At 40.3% G+C, this 19,582-nt stretch overlaps 1 protein-coding gene across 50 annotated transcripts in view; it reads right to left on the minus strand.

Annotated features, from left to right (window-relative positions):
- Positions 1–1,228: 1,228 nt before the first annotated feature.
- The window catches only part of jakmip3 (Janus kinase and microtubule interacting protein 3), a 38,405-nt gene continuing 20,051 nt past the window's right edge, over positions 1,229–19,582 (minus strand). For 3 of the 50 annotated variants that reach the window (XM_051416964.1, XM_051416963.1, XM_051416959.1), the window contains 16 exons: positions 19,228–19,365; positions 17,927–17,962; positions 17,662–17,733; positions 17,302–17,406; positions 13,966–14,094; positions 13,785–13,868; positions 11,399–11,461; positions 9,747–9,845; positions 9,538–9,636; positions 9,359–9,418; positions 8,536–8,601; positions 8,329–8,397; positions 7,648–7,725; positions 6,903–7,136; positions 6,074–6,139; positions 1,229–5,868 (listed from right to left, as the gene is read on the minus strand). In XM_051416964.1, the coding sequence (XP_051272924.1) occupies positions 5,818–5,868; positions 6,074–6,139; positions 6,903–7,136; positions 7,648–7,725; positions 8,329–8,397; positions 8,536–8,601; positions 9,359–9,418; positions 9,538–9,636; positions 9,747–9,845; positions 11,399–11,461; positions 13,785–13,868; positions 13,966–14,094; positions 17,302–17,406; positions 17,662–17,733; positions 17,927–17,962; positions 19,228–19,365 (1,449 nt within the window). In that variant the 3' untranslated portion in view covers positions 1,229–5,817. The remainder of the gene's footprint in view (positions 5,869–6,073; positions 6,140–6,902; positions 7,137–7,647; positions 7,726–8,328; positions 8,398–8,535; positions 8,602–9,358; positions 9,419–9,537; positions 9,637–9,746; positions 9,846–11,398; positions 11,462–13,784; positions 13,869–13,965; positions 14,095–17,301; positions 17,407–17,661; positions 17,734–17,926; positions 17,963–19,227; positions 19,366–19,582) is intronic. The other 47 variants (XM_051416966.1, XM_051416962.1, XR_007886809.1 and 44 more) reach the window with 46 other exon arrangements.

Raw genomic sequence — 19,582 nt, forward strand, 5'->3', positions numbered from 1 at the left:
GAATTGTCTGAGCTGGACTTGTCCACCAAACGCGTTTACAGCGCTGAGAGAGCTCAAAAACTCATTTACCGAGCGCCCAGCGGTGTTAAAAGTTGAACAGATTTCAACTTGAAACGCTCTGAGCGCTGCGCAAAAAAAAGAAATGTCTCCACTGACATCTTTTTACCACTGAAGGCGCTTAGCGCTCTGAACGCTGAAGCCCATAAGACCCACGTCTCGGCACTAAATCATCTGAAGTACCGGTAGCTTCAGGGACTGGAGGTGCTTGCATTTTCTCTCTACCATCGCGACGCGCTGCTAAATTGTTGCAAGGAGGATGCTAGCGAGAGGTCACGTGATCACGTCATGGGATCAAGTAGGCCCACTAGTCGTTTGACTGAATCCTGCCATGCTGTAGAGAGCATTGCTGCACCGTGTATTAATGGATGTGAGGAGTTTCCGCGTGTGTTTCAATGTTTTTGTCGAAGTAATTTAAATACTCGATAATGGAAATTTGCACATCGTCAAAACAATAATGACGATATTATCGCAAACGATATATATCGCCCACCTCTAGTATACACCGTACACAGTGTTATACGGTGGCCGACAAGGGCAAACGTACCGCAAACGGCAAAACGCTGCAAACATGCCTGGTCCCACAGGACTGGTCCATCCCTTAGGTCGGGTCCCCCTAGTGGCCTGGCGCACTTCCGTTTCGTCGAGTGAATTTGCAGCGTTTCTCTCTTGGAGTTGTTTTGTGGGTTTTGTGTGTTTTTGGATTTGCATCATTCCCGTGTTTGCAGCGTTTTGCCGTTTGCAGCGCGTTTGCCCTTGTCGGCTACCGTAGTATTATGTATACACAATATATACACTGTATATTGGCAGCCAACAGTGACAAACACTGAACACCACGCTGAATAACATTATCTGGCACCAATATGCTAAAAGCACACTTAGACATTATGTTCCATAATCTTTGCAGTAATGTTAGCTTTGACTTTGGACTCTGTTGTTGACTCTCAAGAGCATAAACATCACATCCTTGGACCCTCATCCCTATATAGAAACATATAGAAATCAATCCACAGGCAGCAGAGCAAGTCGCTATGCTACAACCCGTTCACTCTCTGCTCACACACACTGACTCACACTAAAACATAAAATGATTCACAATCTGAGAAATAACCTTCATATAATAAAAACGATGCTTGAATCAGCAAAAAACGACAAACACAGTTGTCTTCAGTCTCGTTTCCACCATTTTTAATCTGTAATCACATCAAACTGCCGACTCTTAAGATGTTTACTGAGTTCAGACTCACAGCAGAGATAGAAAAATATCATCTGGAATAATAAAAGTACAACAGCAGGATCCAGTTTTTAAAACAAGAACGGATTCATTGTGTTGATTCTGCTTCAGTAGATCATTCACATTTTAAATGGATTAGGTTCTTTAAGCTTGATCTTGAAATGACTAAATTAAATTGAAGATGGAAAGTTTTACCTGTAAAGGGAAAAGAAAATCCTTTTATTTCTTATATACTTTTATTCTTTATTAACTTTCAGTTTGATCAGATAGTCGTTTCAGTATCAAATGTCCTGATTATCTCTGGTAGCAGAGTAAAAGCAAAAATAAATTCATATAATAATAATAATTAATAATATAATATATATGTATAGATTTATTTGTGTTGTGAAATTATCTTCTATTACTCAGTGGGGTCTATAAAGAACTGATGTTGTACTTTACTGTGAAATCTCACTACATTATAATCTAGAGACTGGATCACATCTAAACTCTGTGCAGAAACCAGTTCCTAAACCTGGTTCAAGACTCAAACTTCATGCTTTGTTTCTTCAGATCAGGACATGGTTTTGTTTTGACCTCCAGCAGACCTCCTGATGTTGTGAAGAACGGCTTCCTTCATCAGTTTTTGGTCCCAGGATGATCCTAGTGGGCTGAAACTATATGAAGGTTACACACCGTAACCTCAGATCCATGAGTGGAGCTGAGAGGCTCTACAATCTGCAGGTGGAACAGCCAATCAGAACAAAGTTAAATTCAACTGAATTTATATCAGGACAGACAAGAACACTTCATCTAACAACAGTTTCTAATGTTTCTATTGTGTTTCTACAGTGATTCAACTGACTCATCTTCATTAACCCACAAAGAGGTTAATTAACTGACCAACCAACTACCTTAACACTGAAGTCAACTAGCTGAGTCAACTGTATGAATTCAGCCAACTTAGCTAGAAATGTCTAAAACCAGCTAGCTGAGTTAACACTGATAGGAATCCAGCAAGCTGAGGTAAAACTGTATTAGTCCAGCACCACTTTGGTCCAGAGGGCCTCCTGAGGCCAGAATGTGAGTCAGTCAGCTGCATATCAGATGTAGCTAACAGTAGCTAACAGGAAGCTAGTTAGCATGTTGCCAGTTGTGGATTTCACTTGTCTGAAACACAACATTAATCTGTTGCTGTGAAAACCATCCTTGTCTTCATGTATGAGGTGTGACGGTGTAGTTCCAAAGTCAGCTGACAGCAGAGCTCTGCTCTGATTGGCTGACTGCAGCCTGAGGCAGGTCAGTGGGGCAGTGAAGCCAACGTGCCTCAGTCAATAAACTGCTGGTTCCAAATCCTGAATCCTTCTGAATCCTCCTGTCATTGGTCTGATCCATACTGACACCACTGAGGGTTCAGTTGCGGGACTCTGGAGGCCTGCAGACACTAAAACAAAGACCAGAATGTAAAAACCTTTAACCTGACAAACAGAGACAACACTATCAGATATCAACAATATCAGCTTTATATTGATTCATAAAACCTGTGTACTTGTGGTAAACCCTGTGTACCTGTGGTAAACCCTCTGTACCTGTGGTAAACCCTGTGTACCTGGAGTAAACCCTGTGTACCTGGAGTAAACCCTGTGTACCTGAAGTAAACCCTGTGCAACTGAAGTAAACCCTGTGTACCTGTAGTAAACTCTGTGTACCTGTGGTGAACCCTGTATAAGTTGCATAAACTCTGTGAACCTGAAGTCAACCCTGTGTATCTGAAGTAAACCCTGTGTACCTGTGGGGAACCCTGTATAAGTTGCATAAACTCTGTGTACCTGTAGTGAACCCTGTGTATCTGAAGTAAACCCTGTGTACCTGTGGGGAACCCTGTGTACCTGTGGTAAACCCTGTGTACCCTAAGTAAACCCTATGTAACTTAAGTAAACCCTGTGTACCTGAAGTAAACCTGTGTATCTGTAGTAAACCCTGTGTAACTGAAGTAAACCCTGTGTACCTGTGGTAAACCCTGTGTACCTGTAGTAAACCCTGTGTACCTGTGGTGAACCCTGTATAACTTGCATAAACTCTGTGAACCTGAAGTCAACCCTGTGTATCTGAAGTAAACCCTGTGTACCTGTGGGGAACCCTGTATAAGTTGCATAAACTCTGTGAACCTGAAGTCAACCCTGTGTATCTGAAGTAAACCCTGTGTACCTGTGGGGAACCCTGTATAAGTTGCATAAACTCTGTGTACCTGTAGTGAACCCTGTGTATCTGAAGTAAACCCTGTGTACCTGTGGGGAACCCTGTGTACCTGTGGTAAACCCTGTGTACCCTAAGTAAACCCTATGTAACTTAAGTAAACCCTGTGTACCTGAAGTAAACCTGTGTATCTGTAGTAAAACCTGTGTAACTGAAGTAAACCCTGTGTACCTGTGGTAAACCCTGTGTACCTGTAGTAAACCCTGTGTACCTGTGGTGAACCCTGTATAACTTGCATAAACTCTGTGAACCTGAAGTCAACCCTGTGTACCTGTGGTGAACCCTGTGTACCTGTAGTAAACCCTGTGTACCTGAAGTAAACCTGTGTACCTGTGGTGAACCCTGTGTACCTGAAGTAAACCTGTGTATCTGTAGTAAACCCTGTGTAACAGAAGTAAACCCTGTGTACCTGTGGTGAACCCTATGTACCTGTGGTAAACCCTATGTAACTGAAGTAAACCCTGTGTACCTGAAGTAAACCTGTGTATCTATAGTAAACCCTGTGTAACTGAAGTAAACCCTGTGTACCTATGGTTAACCCTGTGTACCTGTAGTAAACCCTGTGTACCTGTGGTGAACCCTGTATAACTTGCGTAAACTCTGTGAACCTGAAGTCAACCCTGTGTACCTGAAGTAAACCCTGTGTACCTAGGGTAAACCCTGTGTACCTGTGGTAAACCCTGTGTAACTTAAGTAAACCTTGTGTACCTGTGGTAAACCCTGTGTATCTGTAGTAAACCCTGTGTAACTGAAGTAAACCCTGTGTACCTGTAGTAAACCCTGTGTACCTGTGGTGAACCCTGTATAAGTTGCATAAACTCTGTGAACCTGAAGTCAACCCTGTGTACCTGAAGTAAACCCTGTGTACCTAGGGTAAACCTTGTGTACCTATGGTAAACCCTGTGTACCTGGAGTAAACCCTGTGTAACTGAAGTAAACCCTGTGTACCTGTGGTAAACCCTGTGTACCTGTGGTGAACCCTATGTACCTGTGGTAAACCCTATGTAACTGAAGTAAACCCTGTGTACCTGAAGTAAACCCTGTGTACCTGAAGTAAACCTGTGTATCTGCAGTAAACCCTGTGTAACTGAAGTAAACCCTGTGTACCTGTGGTAAACCCTGTGTACCTGTAGTAAACCCTGTGTACCTGTGGTAAACCCTGTGTACCTGGAGTAAACCCTGTGTACCTGGAGTAAACCCTGTGTACCTGAAGTAAACCCTGTGTACCTGTGGTGAACCCTGTGTACCTGTAGTGAACCCTGTGTATCTGAAGTAAACCCTGTGTACCTGTGGGGAACCCTGTGTACCTGTGGTAAACCCTGTGTACCCTAAGTAAACCTGTGTATCTGTAGTAAACCCTGTGTAACTGAAGTAAACCCTGTGTACCTGTGGTAAACCCTGTGTACCTGTAGTAAACCCTGTGTACCTGTGGTGAACCCTGTATAACTTGCATAAACTCTGTGAACCTGAAGTCAACCATGTGTACCTGAAGTAAACCCTGTGTACCTAGGGTAAACCCTGTGTACCTGTGGTAAACCCTGTGTACCTGGAGTAAACCCTGTGTAACTGAAGTAAACCCTGTGTACCTGTGGTAAACCCTGTGTACCTGTGGTGAACCCTGTGTACCTGTGGTAAACCCTGTGTACCCTAAGAAAACCCTGTGTACCTGGAGTAAACCCTGTGTACCTTAAGTAAACCCTGTGTACCTGTGGTAAACCCTGTGTACCTGAAGTAAACCCTGTGTACCTGAAGTAAACCCTGTGTACCTAGGGTAAACCCTGTGTACCTGTGGTAAACCCTGTGTACCTGGAGTAAACCCTGTGTAACTGAAGTAAACCCTGTGTACCTGTGGTAAACCCTGTGTACCTGTGGTGAACCCTGTGTACCTGTGGTAAACCCTGTGTACCCTAAGTAAACCCTGTGTACCTGGAGTAAACCCTGTGTACCTTAAGTAAACCCTGTGTACCTCTGGTAAACCCTGTGTACCTGAAGTAAACCCTGTGTACCTGAAGTAAACCCTGTGAACCTGAAGTCAACCCTGTGTACCTGAGGTAAACCTTGTGTACCTGTGGTAAACCCTGTATAACTTTTATAAACTCTGTGAACCCGAAGTCAACCCTGTGGACTTGGGGTATACCCTCTATACCTGAGATAAACCCTGTGGATCTTGCATAGACTTTTTACCCTGCAGTTACCCATGATGCCTAGCAGTAAAAGGAGTTGCCCAACTGTAAATCCGAACAACCCTGCACCACAGTAAAGCATGTTGCTGTGAGACTCACCAGCTGCTTTTAGGACCAGAGGATGAAGGCCAAAGAGAAGAATAGAAACAGAAAAAGAAACTAACAGAAAAAGAAGAAAACAGTGTGGAGTCAGATTGTTAGCTTTTACAGTGTGTTTCCATGGTGACGTGAACGCTGGACTGACTGTACATTAATATCTCCTAATTTTTCCATCCAAAACCAGACTGTATTGTTTCTACGCGTTTAGTAGAAGTAGTAGTCGTCGTAGTAGTAGTAGTAGTAGTAATAGTACTAGAAGTATTACCTTCTCCTCCAGCTCTTTAATCTGTCGTTTCTGTGCTTCTATACATTCCTCCAGCTCCTTGTTCCTCTGTCAAACACAAAAACACACATCCATCAAACAACAACGCCTAATTTCTTCTGAGCAGTCGGAAACAGACGGATGAATAAAAAATAAATCTAAACACATAATTAAAAGTGGTCAGTAGACTCACTTTCATATCTTACAGTACAACAAATAGAGCTTTAGTGATTTTATAGAGTTGAACCAGAGCAAATAAGCTGTTTACATCAGTTACCATGGTGTTACCATGCTGACCCCAAATCCTGCTACGTATTACAGGCTCACCTAGAGTCGAGGTCTGTACAAGATTTCCTTGCTGCTGTCGCCAAGTGCTTGCTCAGGTAAATAATGTTATAAGGAGTACAGTCTAGACCTGCTCTATTTGAAAAGTGTCCTGAAATAACTTCTGTTATGATTGGTGCTATACAAATGAAACTGAATTGAACTGAAAACCTGTTGTTTACCTGCCATCAGTATGTTTACCTGTTGTTAGTATGTTTGACTGTTGTTTTTATGTTTACCTGTTGTTTGTATGTTTACCTTTTCTATGTGTACCTGTTGTTTGTTTTTTTGTTTTTTTATAAAGTATATTTTTTTGGGCTTATTGCCTTTATTATAGTGACAGCTGAAGACAGACAGGAAAGGTGGGCAGAGAGAGAGGGGATGACACGCAGAGGGCCGCAGGTCAGATTCGAACCCTTGGCTGCTGCAGCAAGGACTCAGCCTCGGTACATGGGTCGCCAGCTCTACCCACTGAGCTATCCGGGCACCCTGTCATTTGTGTATTTACCTGTTGTGTGAGTTGCAGTAGTTCCATCCTCTCTCGGAGGATCTGGGCGTCTCTCTCTCTCAGCTCAAACATCAGGGTTCGTTTCCACTGGTCCATGGCTCTCCTAAGCCCCTCCCTCTCTTCCTCCGTTAGTGTTTCAGAGAGACGACCTTCCTCCATCTTTAATCCCTCCATCCTGGACTCCTCCTCTTGCTGCAGAGCCTCAAACAACATGGCCTCCAGCTCCAGGATCCTCTGCAGCAACAACAAAAAATAAGTTCTGTTCTCTCCCATTTTCTTGTCTACGTCTTCACTGCCACAGTCCAATAATGGTGAAAATGCCCCCAGAATGATCTTAACAAGATCATTTAAAATCCATTGGTCTATTCCAGGTCAACTGCACCATGATTATTTAAGTAACCAGATCAAAAAGGGAGTAAACAACCACATCCCACTGTTGTGATGGCAGCTTCCTATTTTACAAACAGTTGTTGCTCAGAAATATTTGTGGCCCTTATGGGGCTCTCATAGGCTCATGAATGCAACATTGTTTTTATTTATAAACTAACAGATGGAAAACAGTGTTAGTTAGTAGGGTTAGTATGTCTTTGGACCAGGTCCGAGCACCAATGAAAGGCATTGAAGAGAAATATCAGCTATACTCCTGAGTTATTTTAGTGAGTTTGTGCTTCAACACCTTAAAAGAAGCACACCACATTTTGTCTTACAGCTGGCTGTTTTTGTTGGTTTTGTTGCTTGCACTGACCTTATGAGCCTGGTCCATCGACTGCTTCCTGTAGTCCAACTCTTCATCCAGGTAACCTTTCTGTTTACTGAACATATCCTAGAAAACAACACGCAGAGGTCGGAGGTAACTGTGCTACCTGAAGGTTAAGCTGACTGGAAATCAAACCAGCTAATGCTACAACTAACAGCCGTACGTCCTCACAAAGAGTCAACAATACATCAACAACATGCTACAAGTAACAGAAGTAAGTTCTCCTCACAAAAACTGGAGCACATCGCGGCCCTGCATCCTTTCACCTGCAAACATCTCCGATAATTTTAAAATGAAAGGTGTACAGATCAAATTTTAACAACAGGTGGAGCTGCAGCCACCAGGAGGAACATCTGAACAGAAAAACCTGGAACAGAAACACCGGGAACAGAAACACCTGGAACAGAAACATCTGGAACAGAAACACCCAGAAACACCCGAAACAGATACATCTGGAACAGAAACACCTGGAACAGAAACATCTGGAACAGAAACACCCGGAACAGGAACATCCTGAACAGAAACATCTGGAAAAGAAACATCCTGAACAGAAACATTGGGAACAGAAACATCCTGAACAGAAACATTGGGAACAGAAACACCCGGAACAGATACATATGGAACAGAAACACCTGGAACAGAAATACCTGCTTTTCCTTTTGTTTTTACCTTCTCGCTCTCAATGTCCAACATCTTCTGCTGCAGAGCGGACTTTGTCACTTCGATAGACTCCAACCACTGAGCAGACAGACAGGTAGAGATAGACAGGTAAATGAGTGAGGGACACAAAATGAACTTTATTTAATCTGAACACATTCAAATCAATCACATTATTGTAATGACGTCAGTAACTGTGTGTTCAGGTACAACTGTTACCTTCTCTGCCAGAGTGAGCACCGTCCTGGCATGGATCACCACCACCTGCTCCTCATTGGACAGATTCTGCAGGAATCAACATGAACAGCACGTCAACAACATGATAACACATCAACAAGTTAACAACACATCAAATGGTAAATGGACCATATTTGTGTAATTCCTTTCTAGTCTTTCAACCACTCAGAGCACTTTTACACTACACGTCATTCACCCTTACACACAATGCGACAGCGATGGCAAAGACCATCAAACTGAAACTAATCCATCCATTTACACTGACACACAGATGCACAACATCAGGAGCAGTTTGGGGTTCAGTATCTTTCTCAAGGACACTTCAACATGCAGCAGGAGGAGCAAGGAATCAAACCCACAACCTTCTGATTATGGACGACCCAATGCTCAACAACATGTCAACATGTTAACAAGTCAACAACATGTTGACAACACGTCGACAACATATAAACATTGTGTAAACAACATGTCAACAACACGTCAAAACCATGTAAATAACATCATCTAAATGTAAATATTACGAACTGTAGACAGGAGTTGGTAACAGGAGGTATTTCAAGTTCCCTCCGACTACACAGATTCATTTAAAGAGACAGTTTCGCTGTAGCTAGGTAGCTGATAGGTGTTCTACACCAGGAAGCAATGGAAACTCTGCAGCCAATCAGAATCCAGTATTCACATGGTATAAAAGTGACTTGTCCTACAGATGGAGCAGACAGTGAATCTGCTGCAGTGAATTCAGTCAGCTGGTTCTGCTGATGAGATCAGGTTAATATAAAACACAAACAAAATAAATTCAACATACACTTACGGCGTTATCTCCCAGAATGTCCAACTTCTTCATCAACTCACTGATCACAATCTCCTGAGGAACACAATCAACAACAAACATCATCAAGGTCAACTTATTACGCAGCTGTACTCAGCTGTACTCTGGTGTACTCAAGCATACTCAGGTGTGTACTCAGGTGTACTGTTACTCACAGTAACGCCCTCTGCCTCGCAGTAGATCTGCAGAGGACTGAGGCCTTCCGGAAAATAAAGTTGTTGGAAGTTGATGGCAGGTGAGCGTCGCTCCCTCTCCTGAACAGCAAACATGGTTTCCATAAAAACGGAGAGACAGTGCGTCAGTGACTGTTCAACTTGTGTTGTTATTGTTGTTCTTGTTGTTGTTGCTGTTTGTCTGTCCTTACCTCGAGCTCTAAGATCCGAAACTCCAGCAGCTCGTTCTGATCTTTGACGTCCTGGATGTCATTTCTAAGCCGCAGATCTTCACCTTCCATCTGCTTTATCTGATCAATAATATACAGCCAGTCACAAAAATAATAGTATAAAATACTGCCTTTATATTATTAGTATACTGAGTAATGTCAAAAATAGTTACTGTTCAACACAGGGACAACCAAGTTCTAACTTTGGAACTACAGTTTCCATAATGCATTGTAGGATATACATGTAAAGAGGAAATGTTATGTTCTATTCTTCCGAATTCCCATTCAGAAATTTCAACTAGAACAAATCCTGAAGTCAGATTATAAGCACTGTCTCATTTGAGGTCCAGAGTGCAGGATTTAGTGGCATCTATTGGTATAGTTGCAGATTACAACTCAATCACATCAACCTCCTTGACCAGGAACTATGGTAGCTGCCCAAGTCTAAAGTAAGTGATCGGTTTGTCTGTTCTGGGCTACTGAACTAAAAATGTCTCATTCTAAGGTAATGAAAACACAACAAGTCTTATTTTCAAGTGATTACACAATATGTATGTATATGAAAACATACCTATGTATATTATTTTACAGTAATGATACACAGTGGAGCTTTAAATCATTCATACAATTTCAGTACGGTCCAACTTCTGTCTATGGAAATGCTGCGACATTTGAATGAGCAAAATACAGCATTAATGTGTAATGCGTTGTTATCAACTGGTATTGCTAACAATGGCTAACCTAACTAGAGCTTTGTTTTCTAACTTGTAGTGGAATGTGTTCAACTCCGACTTCTGACATAAATGGTACACAGTTTAAAACTGCCAGAGTCAGAGTCTCAATTAAAAGTGTGCTGAATTATCTGTTAGCAGCTCCCGTTAGCAGTGTACCTTGGATAATACATTGACGGTATATACTGTATAAATGACAGAGCTTTCGGGTCTGTGAAGTGTGTTAAACCTGCATTCTCTCTAACAACCAGCAGAGGGCAGCTCCACTCTGATAGTATTGAGTCTTATGGAGAAGTTGATTAATGAGCTCAGTAAACAGTTTCCTGATGAGTTTCTGGTCTCAGTCTCTAGTTTCAGTCTTCTTCCCTACAGCATGATGTTCATTTAGTAACTGATGGTCCCATTTAGAGTAAGATAGACCATAAAGCAGGGTATGCTTTAGAGCGGGGCTACCTTGTGATTGACAGCTCGTTCTCAGTGAGCCTGTCCAGCTCAACGCACCAAACTCAGATCAAACTGTCAAACAGTGCTGATCAGATATGGATCCAGATTCTGTTGTTGACTATTTCTCTCCTCAAATCTGTTCACAAACACATTTTACTGTTTATCTGGAATACCAGATCCTGTGTGAGCAGGAGAGCTGCCATTGTTTCCAAACCAAGAGCAGCCAATGAGAGCAGCTCAACTCGCTTTACGTGACCTCCGCTGGCTGCTAAACACCAACATGGAGACAACCATAAAGCCCAACCGGAGGATGATAGAGTCACAGTTGTACGAACTGTCACTGATTACTGTTATACTGAAGGAAATAAGGAATCTCTTTGTGCCTATATGAAGGTTTAGTGTGGATGGACATCAGAGATATTGATAACCTCCCTGATTGATCAATCAATATGAATTTACCTTCTCCACCAGCTCCTGATTCCTCTGATACAACGCCTGCTTCTCCTCCACCCACTTCACATCCTGACAGACAGATAGATAGACAGCAGTGTCAGCAGTCTGTAACAAAACATTATATACAACTGGGACCTGCTCTATGTTCAATGTTCTATGTTCTATGTACTATGTCCTATATTCTATATCAGTCATGCACCACAGAGAGCCAACAGTGTTTTTATTTAATATGATCACCTGAGCAGGTGATATCACTGATAAGCTCCTCCCCTCTACATGAACAGTGTGGAGTCTTTGATCTGTTTGGGTGAGCGGTTCAATGTGGTTGGTTCGAGGTTCTGATTGGCTCTGTGTGGAACAGTTGGTCAGTTTATTCTACATTCTACTGTTTGGTCTACCTCTTTCTCGCTCTCATTGGTTCTCTGCCCCTTTGATCAGCATGAAGACACACCCCTTTCCGCCACTTCCGCCCTTTGAACCAATCAGAATGCAGATCATATTCTCATCTGGTCTATGGACCAATTATATTGTTTGTTTTATTTACAGACTTCTTCCATTAATAGAACCTCCTATCCTCTGCCATTATTGTATTATTATTGTTCATTATTAGCGCACAAGCAGCAACTGTGGCATGGCTAAATGGCTCAACAGCACCCACTACAGAGCAGCCCTAGAGGCACCGATATGTATGAAAATCGCTGCACACCAGATGTACAAAAAAAGCCCCAAGGACCCATACACCAAACCAAACAGGAAGTCGGCAATTTTTTAATTTAGAGGTCAGTTTTGTCGAATTGCACTAATTGTACTTAGCAAAAACTCCTCCTAGAGAATTGGATCAGTGTGATCTGGTGGGGTGTCTGTGTTGTGGTGTTGAAAATTGAGTTTTCACCATTAAAGACACACTATGCAAGGTTTTTACCTTAATATAACAGCTTCAAAGTCATTTCGATGACTCGTAGTATAGCGAATCATCCCGATAGCAAAGCAGGAGAGGGACGCCGCTGGCAGAACCAACAATGCAAGTCTGAAAGGTGGTGCCCCGCCAAATCTCGCGGGAATCACAAATTGCTTTACGGCATTCATTCAGATGTTACCTGGTCAGTAGACATCTTCGGAGTCTATCTTTGCCTGTTCGATGTCCGAGCTTCCATCCTACTGAACATGTGTGTTTTCAGTGTGTTTTTAGTCTGTGTTGTTTGCTATTTTTTACTTTCTTACTACTTTGTTAAACGACCACCAGAGAAAATAAGACCTTGGACCTGCTGTACGCAAATGTTCCTGTTTTTTATATCTGTATTTATTTCACTCAAATGTTGCTGTGACAAGTGAATTTCCCCATTGTGGGATTAATAAAGTTATCTATCTATCTATCTATCTATCTATCTATCTATCTATCTATCTATCGGTATACAGGGGGGAGGGGATCAGGCCGTGAGTGCAGAGACGCAGAGCTGTATATAGAGATGGCTCTGGTGAGTGGTATTTACGACAGTTAACGTTAAATACAAGTACTCCGCAGCGACTCTAGGGGTAGCTGTTTGACAAAACCGGAAAACTGCATAGTATGCCTTTAAAGAGGAAGTTGTATCTTGACTGCACTTTGTCCATTTGGCCCCAAACTTCACATACCTGGTAAGTCCTGCCCTGAAAACATCTACATGTCCATATTTAGTCATGATCTATCTATTTATCTTTAGTTATTTATATTTCAAACAGTACTTCATTTTTGTGTGATTTTTATGCACCAATGCACCGAGGCAAATTCATTGTATTTGTAAAAACGTACTTAGCAATGAACCCGATTCTGATTCTGATCATAGCATCCCCAACTGGCAACAGCAAGAAAGCCTTAACTGTTCATTAACTGTTCATTTATTGTTAACTGTTCATTAATTGTTAGCTGTTCATTAATTGTTAGCTGTTCATTAACTGTTCATTAATTGTTCATTAAGTGTTCAGTAACTGTTCATTAATTGTTCATTAACTGTTTATTAACTGTTCATTGGTTGTTCATTAACTGTTCATAAACTGTTCATTCATTGTTAACTGTTCATTAACTGTTAATTAATTATCCATTAACTGTTCATTAACTGTTAACTGGTTATGAACTGTTCCTAAACAGTTAATAAATTGTTTGTTAACTGTTCATTAATAGTTCATTAACAGTTCATTAACTGTTCATTATATGTTCATTAACTGTTTATTATCTGTTCATTAACTGTTTGTTAACTGTTAACTGGTTATGAAGTGTTCCTAAATTAACTGTTCATTAACTGTTTAACTGTTAACTGGTTATGAAGTGTTCCTAAACAGTTAATTAATTGTTCATTAACTGTTCATTAACGTTTTATTAACTGTTCATTCATTGTTTGTTAACTGGGTGAGTTACCAGTCCTTGTTGTTTCAGCGCTGATTCCAGATCTGCAACTCTAGTTTCATATCGACTGATTTCAGTCAGCAGCTGCTCTCTGGTCTGAAACACAGAGTAGAACCATCAACCTGTTGGTGCCTTGCTTCATTACAGGGAATAGAGCTGTGTTGTGTTGCTGCCTTGCTTGAGGTCAGGTCACCTTGATTTCCTTCTCAGCGTCATAGTTTCCTCCGCTTGTCTCTGCCAGCAGAGCGTACGCTCGCTGTAGCGCCTGGTACTCCTGAGTCAGCTGACGGTAACGAATCTCCGCCTCCTCACGCACACACGCCTGAAACACACAAACCAATCGGACACACAGCATCTGTGCACTGTCTGGCAAACAGCCAATCACAACGTGTTACATCAACAATGGTACCTGTGCTAGCTCCCTGACTGTCCAGATGGCGGCAAAGGAAACAATTCATCTCATCACAGAGACTGTTAATCATCAGCTAATGATTAATGTAGATTACCTATCTAATTGGTTAGCATTTTCATAACATTAGCTAATTTAAGATTTGACTATATATAAGTAGTTAGCAACAAGCAAGTTTTGCTAACATTACAGGATTTATTGACCTGTATGGGTTCACTCTGGTAAGACTGACCTGGCTGTGCCACAAAGGTAGTTTAGCCTACTCAGAATTAACTCTCGGTTATCAAGGAAAGTCCAGGTTGACAAAATCTGATTGCCTACACTGGTGTTAAACGGTAAAATGACAATGATTAAGATGTTAGATGAGTTGGTGTCAACAACTAGATTGTGCATGTTCACATGAAAAGGGTGTTCAGAAGTGCAGGAAGAGTTTTTCATCATGACTTGTGCTCTGTATTTATACCCAGTGTATATTAATACAATGTTCAGTATATATTCTGTATATATACATTAAAACAATGTTCAGTATATATTTTGTATATATTAATAGTGTTCAGTATATAGTATATATATATTAATACAGTGTTCAGTATCAGGGCTCCAGACTGAACTTTTTGCATTGGTTGCACTGGTGCACCTAACTTTTTTTTTAGGTGCACCAGCACAAAATGTAGGTGCACCCAAAATTTCCATTGCGTCGCCTTTAACGCCATAAGGTCACCTTTTTATCGCTCTCCATAACTTTCATATAATGTGAATGATTTTTAAACAAGAATAAGGTGTAGAGAAATGCTTGTCTTTATTTGAAGCACAATTATATATAAAAAGAAAAATAAAGTGTTTAAAGTGCTTCACTGAGCTGAAATTAAACATTTCAAACTAAAACACTAAACAAACTAAAACATTTCCAAATAAAAGTGCTTGTGCTTAAATTGCTTCACTGAACTGAAATTGAACATTTCAAACTCAAACATTTCAAGTAAAATAATTACTAATGATAATAATAATGATTACTACTACCTGCCGCTGAAATGCAGCTGGGAGAGGGGCCACTTTCTCTACACACTTGTCACGGCATATCGTGTATTTTTAGACATGTTATGTTTTTTTACAGTTTCGATATGAAACGTTGTTGACCCGCTCACGAATGCACTATTTCCGGCCATATTCTGACCGCACTCCTGATAGTACACGCAGTGCATTGCGTTACGTCCTTTGTTGTACCTCAGTCAGGGAAATTGGACTACATTTTGACCTTTTTAATTTGGGTCTCGGAGCCGGGCTCTATCCCAGACTCGGTTGTCTCCTCCTCTGGTTCCAAGTCTGATGCTGAAGGACCGGGGCTTGGCATCTCACCAGGGACCGAGGGCTCCATGTCTTGACGGGATGGACTCTCAGTAGTGGGGATGGATGGGATTATAGTAGTAGGGCTGGTTGTAGGCTTGGTTTTCTTAATGAAAAAACTTTCAATATTTCTGCCTCTCTTCATTTCCCCTCGTTTTGTCGCGTTTATTTTATTTTTCCGTTTCAGTTAGTCAGCTACTCTCGCGCTCAGGTCGCGCGCAATTTTTAACACACACAACTTAGTGCGGTGAACAGGACCACAGCCAATCAGAGGCAAAGACCCGCCCGAGCTCTGTCTCTTATTGGTTTAGAACACGATATGATCCTACCATGAGTGTGAGTTCGGTCACAGGACAACACAGAAAGATGATGCGCTTGTAAAATAAATTTATGTTTTCACCCGGGCAGCGTCAGTGCGACCTAGAAAAATTATTAGTCGCACTCTTAAAAATTTTGGTCGCATGTGCGACCAAATTGGTCACAATCTGGAGCCCTGAGTATATATTAATACAGTGTTAAGTATATAGTCTGTATATATACATTAATAGAATGTTCAATATATATTCTGTATATATTAATACAGTGTTCAGTATATAGTATATATATATTAATACATTAATACATATATTAATATGTTATAAAGAGTTCGGTCTAGACCTACTCTATTTGAAAAGTGTCCTGAGATAACTTCTGTTATGAATTGGCGCTATACAAATAAAATTGAATTGAATTGAATTGAATATGTATATATATTAATACAGTGTTCAGTATATAGTCTGTAAATAAACAGTGTAAATCAAAAGTATAAATTAAAATTATAAACAGTGTAAATAAACTACAAATAAACAGTGTAAATAAACAGTATAAATAAACAGTGTAAAAAAACAGTGTAAATAAGCATGTAATAAACAGTGTAAATAAGTAGTGTAAATAAACAGTTTAAATAAACAGTGCAAATAAACATGTAATAAACAGTGTAAATAAACTGTGTAAATAAGTAGTGTAAATAAACAGTATAAATAAACAGTGTAAATAAGTAGTGTAAATAAATAGTTTAAATAAACTGCAAATAAACAGTGTAAATAAGTAGTGTAAATAAACAGTATAACCAGTGTAAATAAGTAGTATAAACAGTATAAACAAACAGTGTAAATAAGTAGTGTAAATAAGCAGTGTAAATACATACTGTAAATAAATAGTTTAAATAAACAGTGTAAAAAACTGTATATATAAACAGTGTTAATAAGTAGTGTAAATAAATAGTGTAAATAAATAGTTTAAATAAACAGTGTAAATAAACAGTGTAAATACATACTGTAAATAAACAGTTTAAATAAACAGTGTAAAAAACTGTATATATAAACAGTGTTAATAAGTAGTGTAAATAAACTGTGTAAATAAATAGTGTAAATAAATAGTTTAAATTAAACAGTGTAAATAAATAGTTTAAATAAACAGTGTAAATAAACAGTGTAAATAATTAGTTTAAATAAACAGTGTAAATAAATAGTTTAAATAAACAGTGTAAATAAATAGTTTAAATAAATAGTGTAATTAAACACAGTAAATAAACAGAGGTTTGGTGCTGGTCGAAGTTAAAAGACGTCACTGGTTATGTTTTGTGTCAAACAGATAAGAGGACTGTTTGACACTGATACTGAGGACCATGGACCACTTCCAAACCTCTGTGTGTGTGTGTGTGTGTGTGTGTGTGTGTGTGTGTGTGTGTGTGTGTGTGTGTGTGTGTGAGTGAGTGTGTGAGGAGAGAGTGTGTACCTCCTCTGGTTCAGTATCTGGAGTTCTGTCAGTGTGGAAGGACAATGACGATCCATCAGAGTCCACCGACGCCTCTTCATCATAACCATAAAACGTCTCAATGACCTACACACACACACACACACACACACACACACACACACACACACACAGTAAATAATCTCAAATCAAAGGTTCACTTACTGTCAGAGCTCTCAACTGTTAGTATTAGTAATGGGAGTACCAACTGTAATAATAATACTACTTGTAGTAGTAGTAGTAGCAGTAATATCAGTAACAGTCAACTGATGATTCACCAGAACAAGTGAAAAGACAATAAATTGGGTTTAAAGGAAACACATGGGTTGTCTGATATCTCACCCTGCAGGCTCTGAAGGTTCGTTTCCTCCTCACTGAGTCCTGACGTCTGTACCTCAGTAACATGTCTCTCTCCTGGAGGACAGACAGACAGACAGACAGACAGAGAAAGACAGTCAGATCAATCACTGTGTTCACTGTCTTTCATCAGCCACTCTCTGACATTATTTTTACAAAAAAACACATTTTAAACACCTCATCACATAGTAAACATACTACAGCTGTAGTAGTACTCACAGTAGGGGAAGTAGTAGTACTCAATACTTACTATAACATTCTTTACATAACCAGCTGTCTCCAAAGCCTGAAAAAAAACCACAGTTTCTTTTGAAATACATGCGTTACTGCAGTATTCACCGTACTACAAAGTACTTTCTAGTACAATAGAAGTAGTGTCAGTATGTTGGACAGGTCGTCGATGGTGTGTTATTGTAGCAGTAGTATTAACAGCAGCAGTAGTACTAGTAGGAGTAGAGGGGGGTCTGTCCGAGGTTTCTGCCTCTTAAAAGGGAGTTAAGGCAGCTCAATTAATCGAAATTTGATAATGATTACGATTTTGGGGCCAAACAATCTCAAAACTAATAAAATCGGAGGGAAGCGATTTTTTTTTCCATTTTCTGTTGTACAACGTTGTATAGAAAAAAGCCGAGCCCCTGAATTGGGACACAGCCAGAGTCTGCGTATTTCGCGCATGCGTATTTCCGTCCCTCCCCCGCAGCAAGCACTGCACATCATGCGCTCAGTATACTCGCCGTTTCCGACCTGTCGCGCGACAATGTGAAGTCACAGGAGCGCCGTAACTATTTATACTTGCGCCGGTGGTCGCGACACTAGTTGCAGTCTTCTCCTGTCACGTTGTTTTCGTTTGAACAGGTAACGTGGAGACTTACAAATATTTATGGGGAAAGGAAAGTGAAACTGAGGACTTCCTTGCAAAGTGTTTTTGACAAATGTCCAATAAATGCAGCATGTTTCTGAAGTTTAAAAAAATAATCGTTTGAATAATCGTGATTTCAATTTTGACCCAAATAATCGTGATTATGATTTTTTCCATAATCGAGCAGCCCTAAAGGAAGTTGTTCCTTGCCGCTGTCTCCAAGGTCTTACTCATGGTGGTACTGTTGGGTCTCTGTAAATAATGTTATAAAGAGTTCGGTCTAGACCTACTCTATTTGAAAAGTGTCCTGAGATAACTTGTTATGAATTGGCGCTACACAAATAAAATTGAATTGAATTGAAACTGAATAGTAGTAGCAGTAGTATTGGTATTAATATTAGTAGCAGTAGTAGTAGTAGTAGTTTTAGTATTAGTAGTAGCAGTAGTAGTATTAGTTTTAGTATTAGTATTAGTAGTAGCAGTAGTATTTTTAGTATTAGTATTAGTAGCAGTAGCAGTAGTAGTAGTAGTAATAGTAGTAGCAGTAGTATTAGTATTAGTAGTAGTAGTAGTAGTAGTAGTATTTTTAGTATTAGTATTAGTATAAGTATTAGTAGCAGTAGTAGTAGTAATAGTAGTAGCAGTAGTAGCAGTAGTATTAGTATTAATATTAGTATTAGTAGCAGTAGTACCTTGGACAGGTCGTCGATGATGTGTTGCTGCTCCAGAACTTGTAACCGTAGAAACTCCATCTCTCTCTCCTCCTGGCTGTAACCATGGTAACTAGTGGAGTGGCTGCGGTCCAGGTCGTTTAAAGAACTTGGTCTCCTCTGTGGACCACAACAAACACTGCGGTTACCATGGTAACTAAACTGGTTGTACTTACAGTATGTACAGCGTGGGCACTGTGTGTTACTGAGAATAATTTGATCAAATGATCTTTAACACTCATTTCTGGTCCCAGTCTTTACTGCTCGTTATACTGGGACAGGACCAGTACTGTACAGCCGTGTTGTTGGAGCAAAGGAGTACAGGGTGAGGGGTTAC

Source organism: Dicentrarchus labrax, unplaced genomic scaffold (genome assembly GCF_905237075.1).
Source record: "Dicentrarchus labrax unplaced genomic scaffold, dlabrax2021, whole genome shotgun sequence".
NCBI lineage: Eukaryota > Metazoa > Chordata > Actinopteri > Moronidae > Dicentrarchus > Dicentrarchus labrax.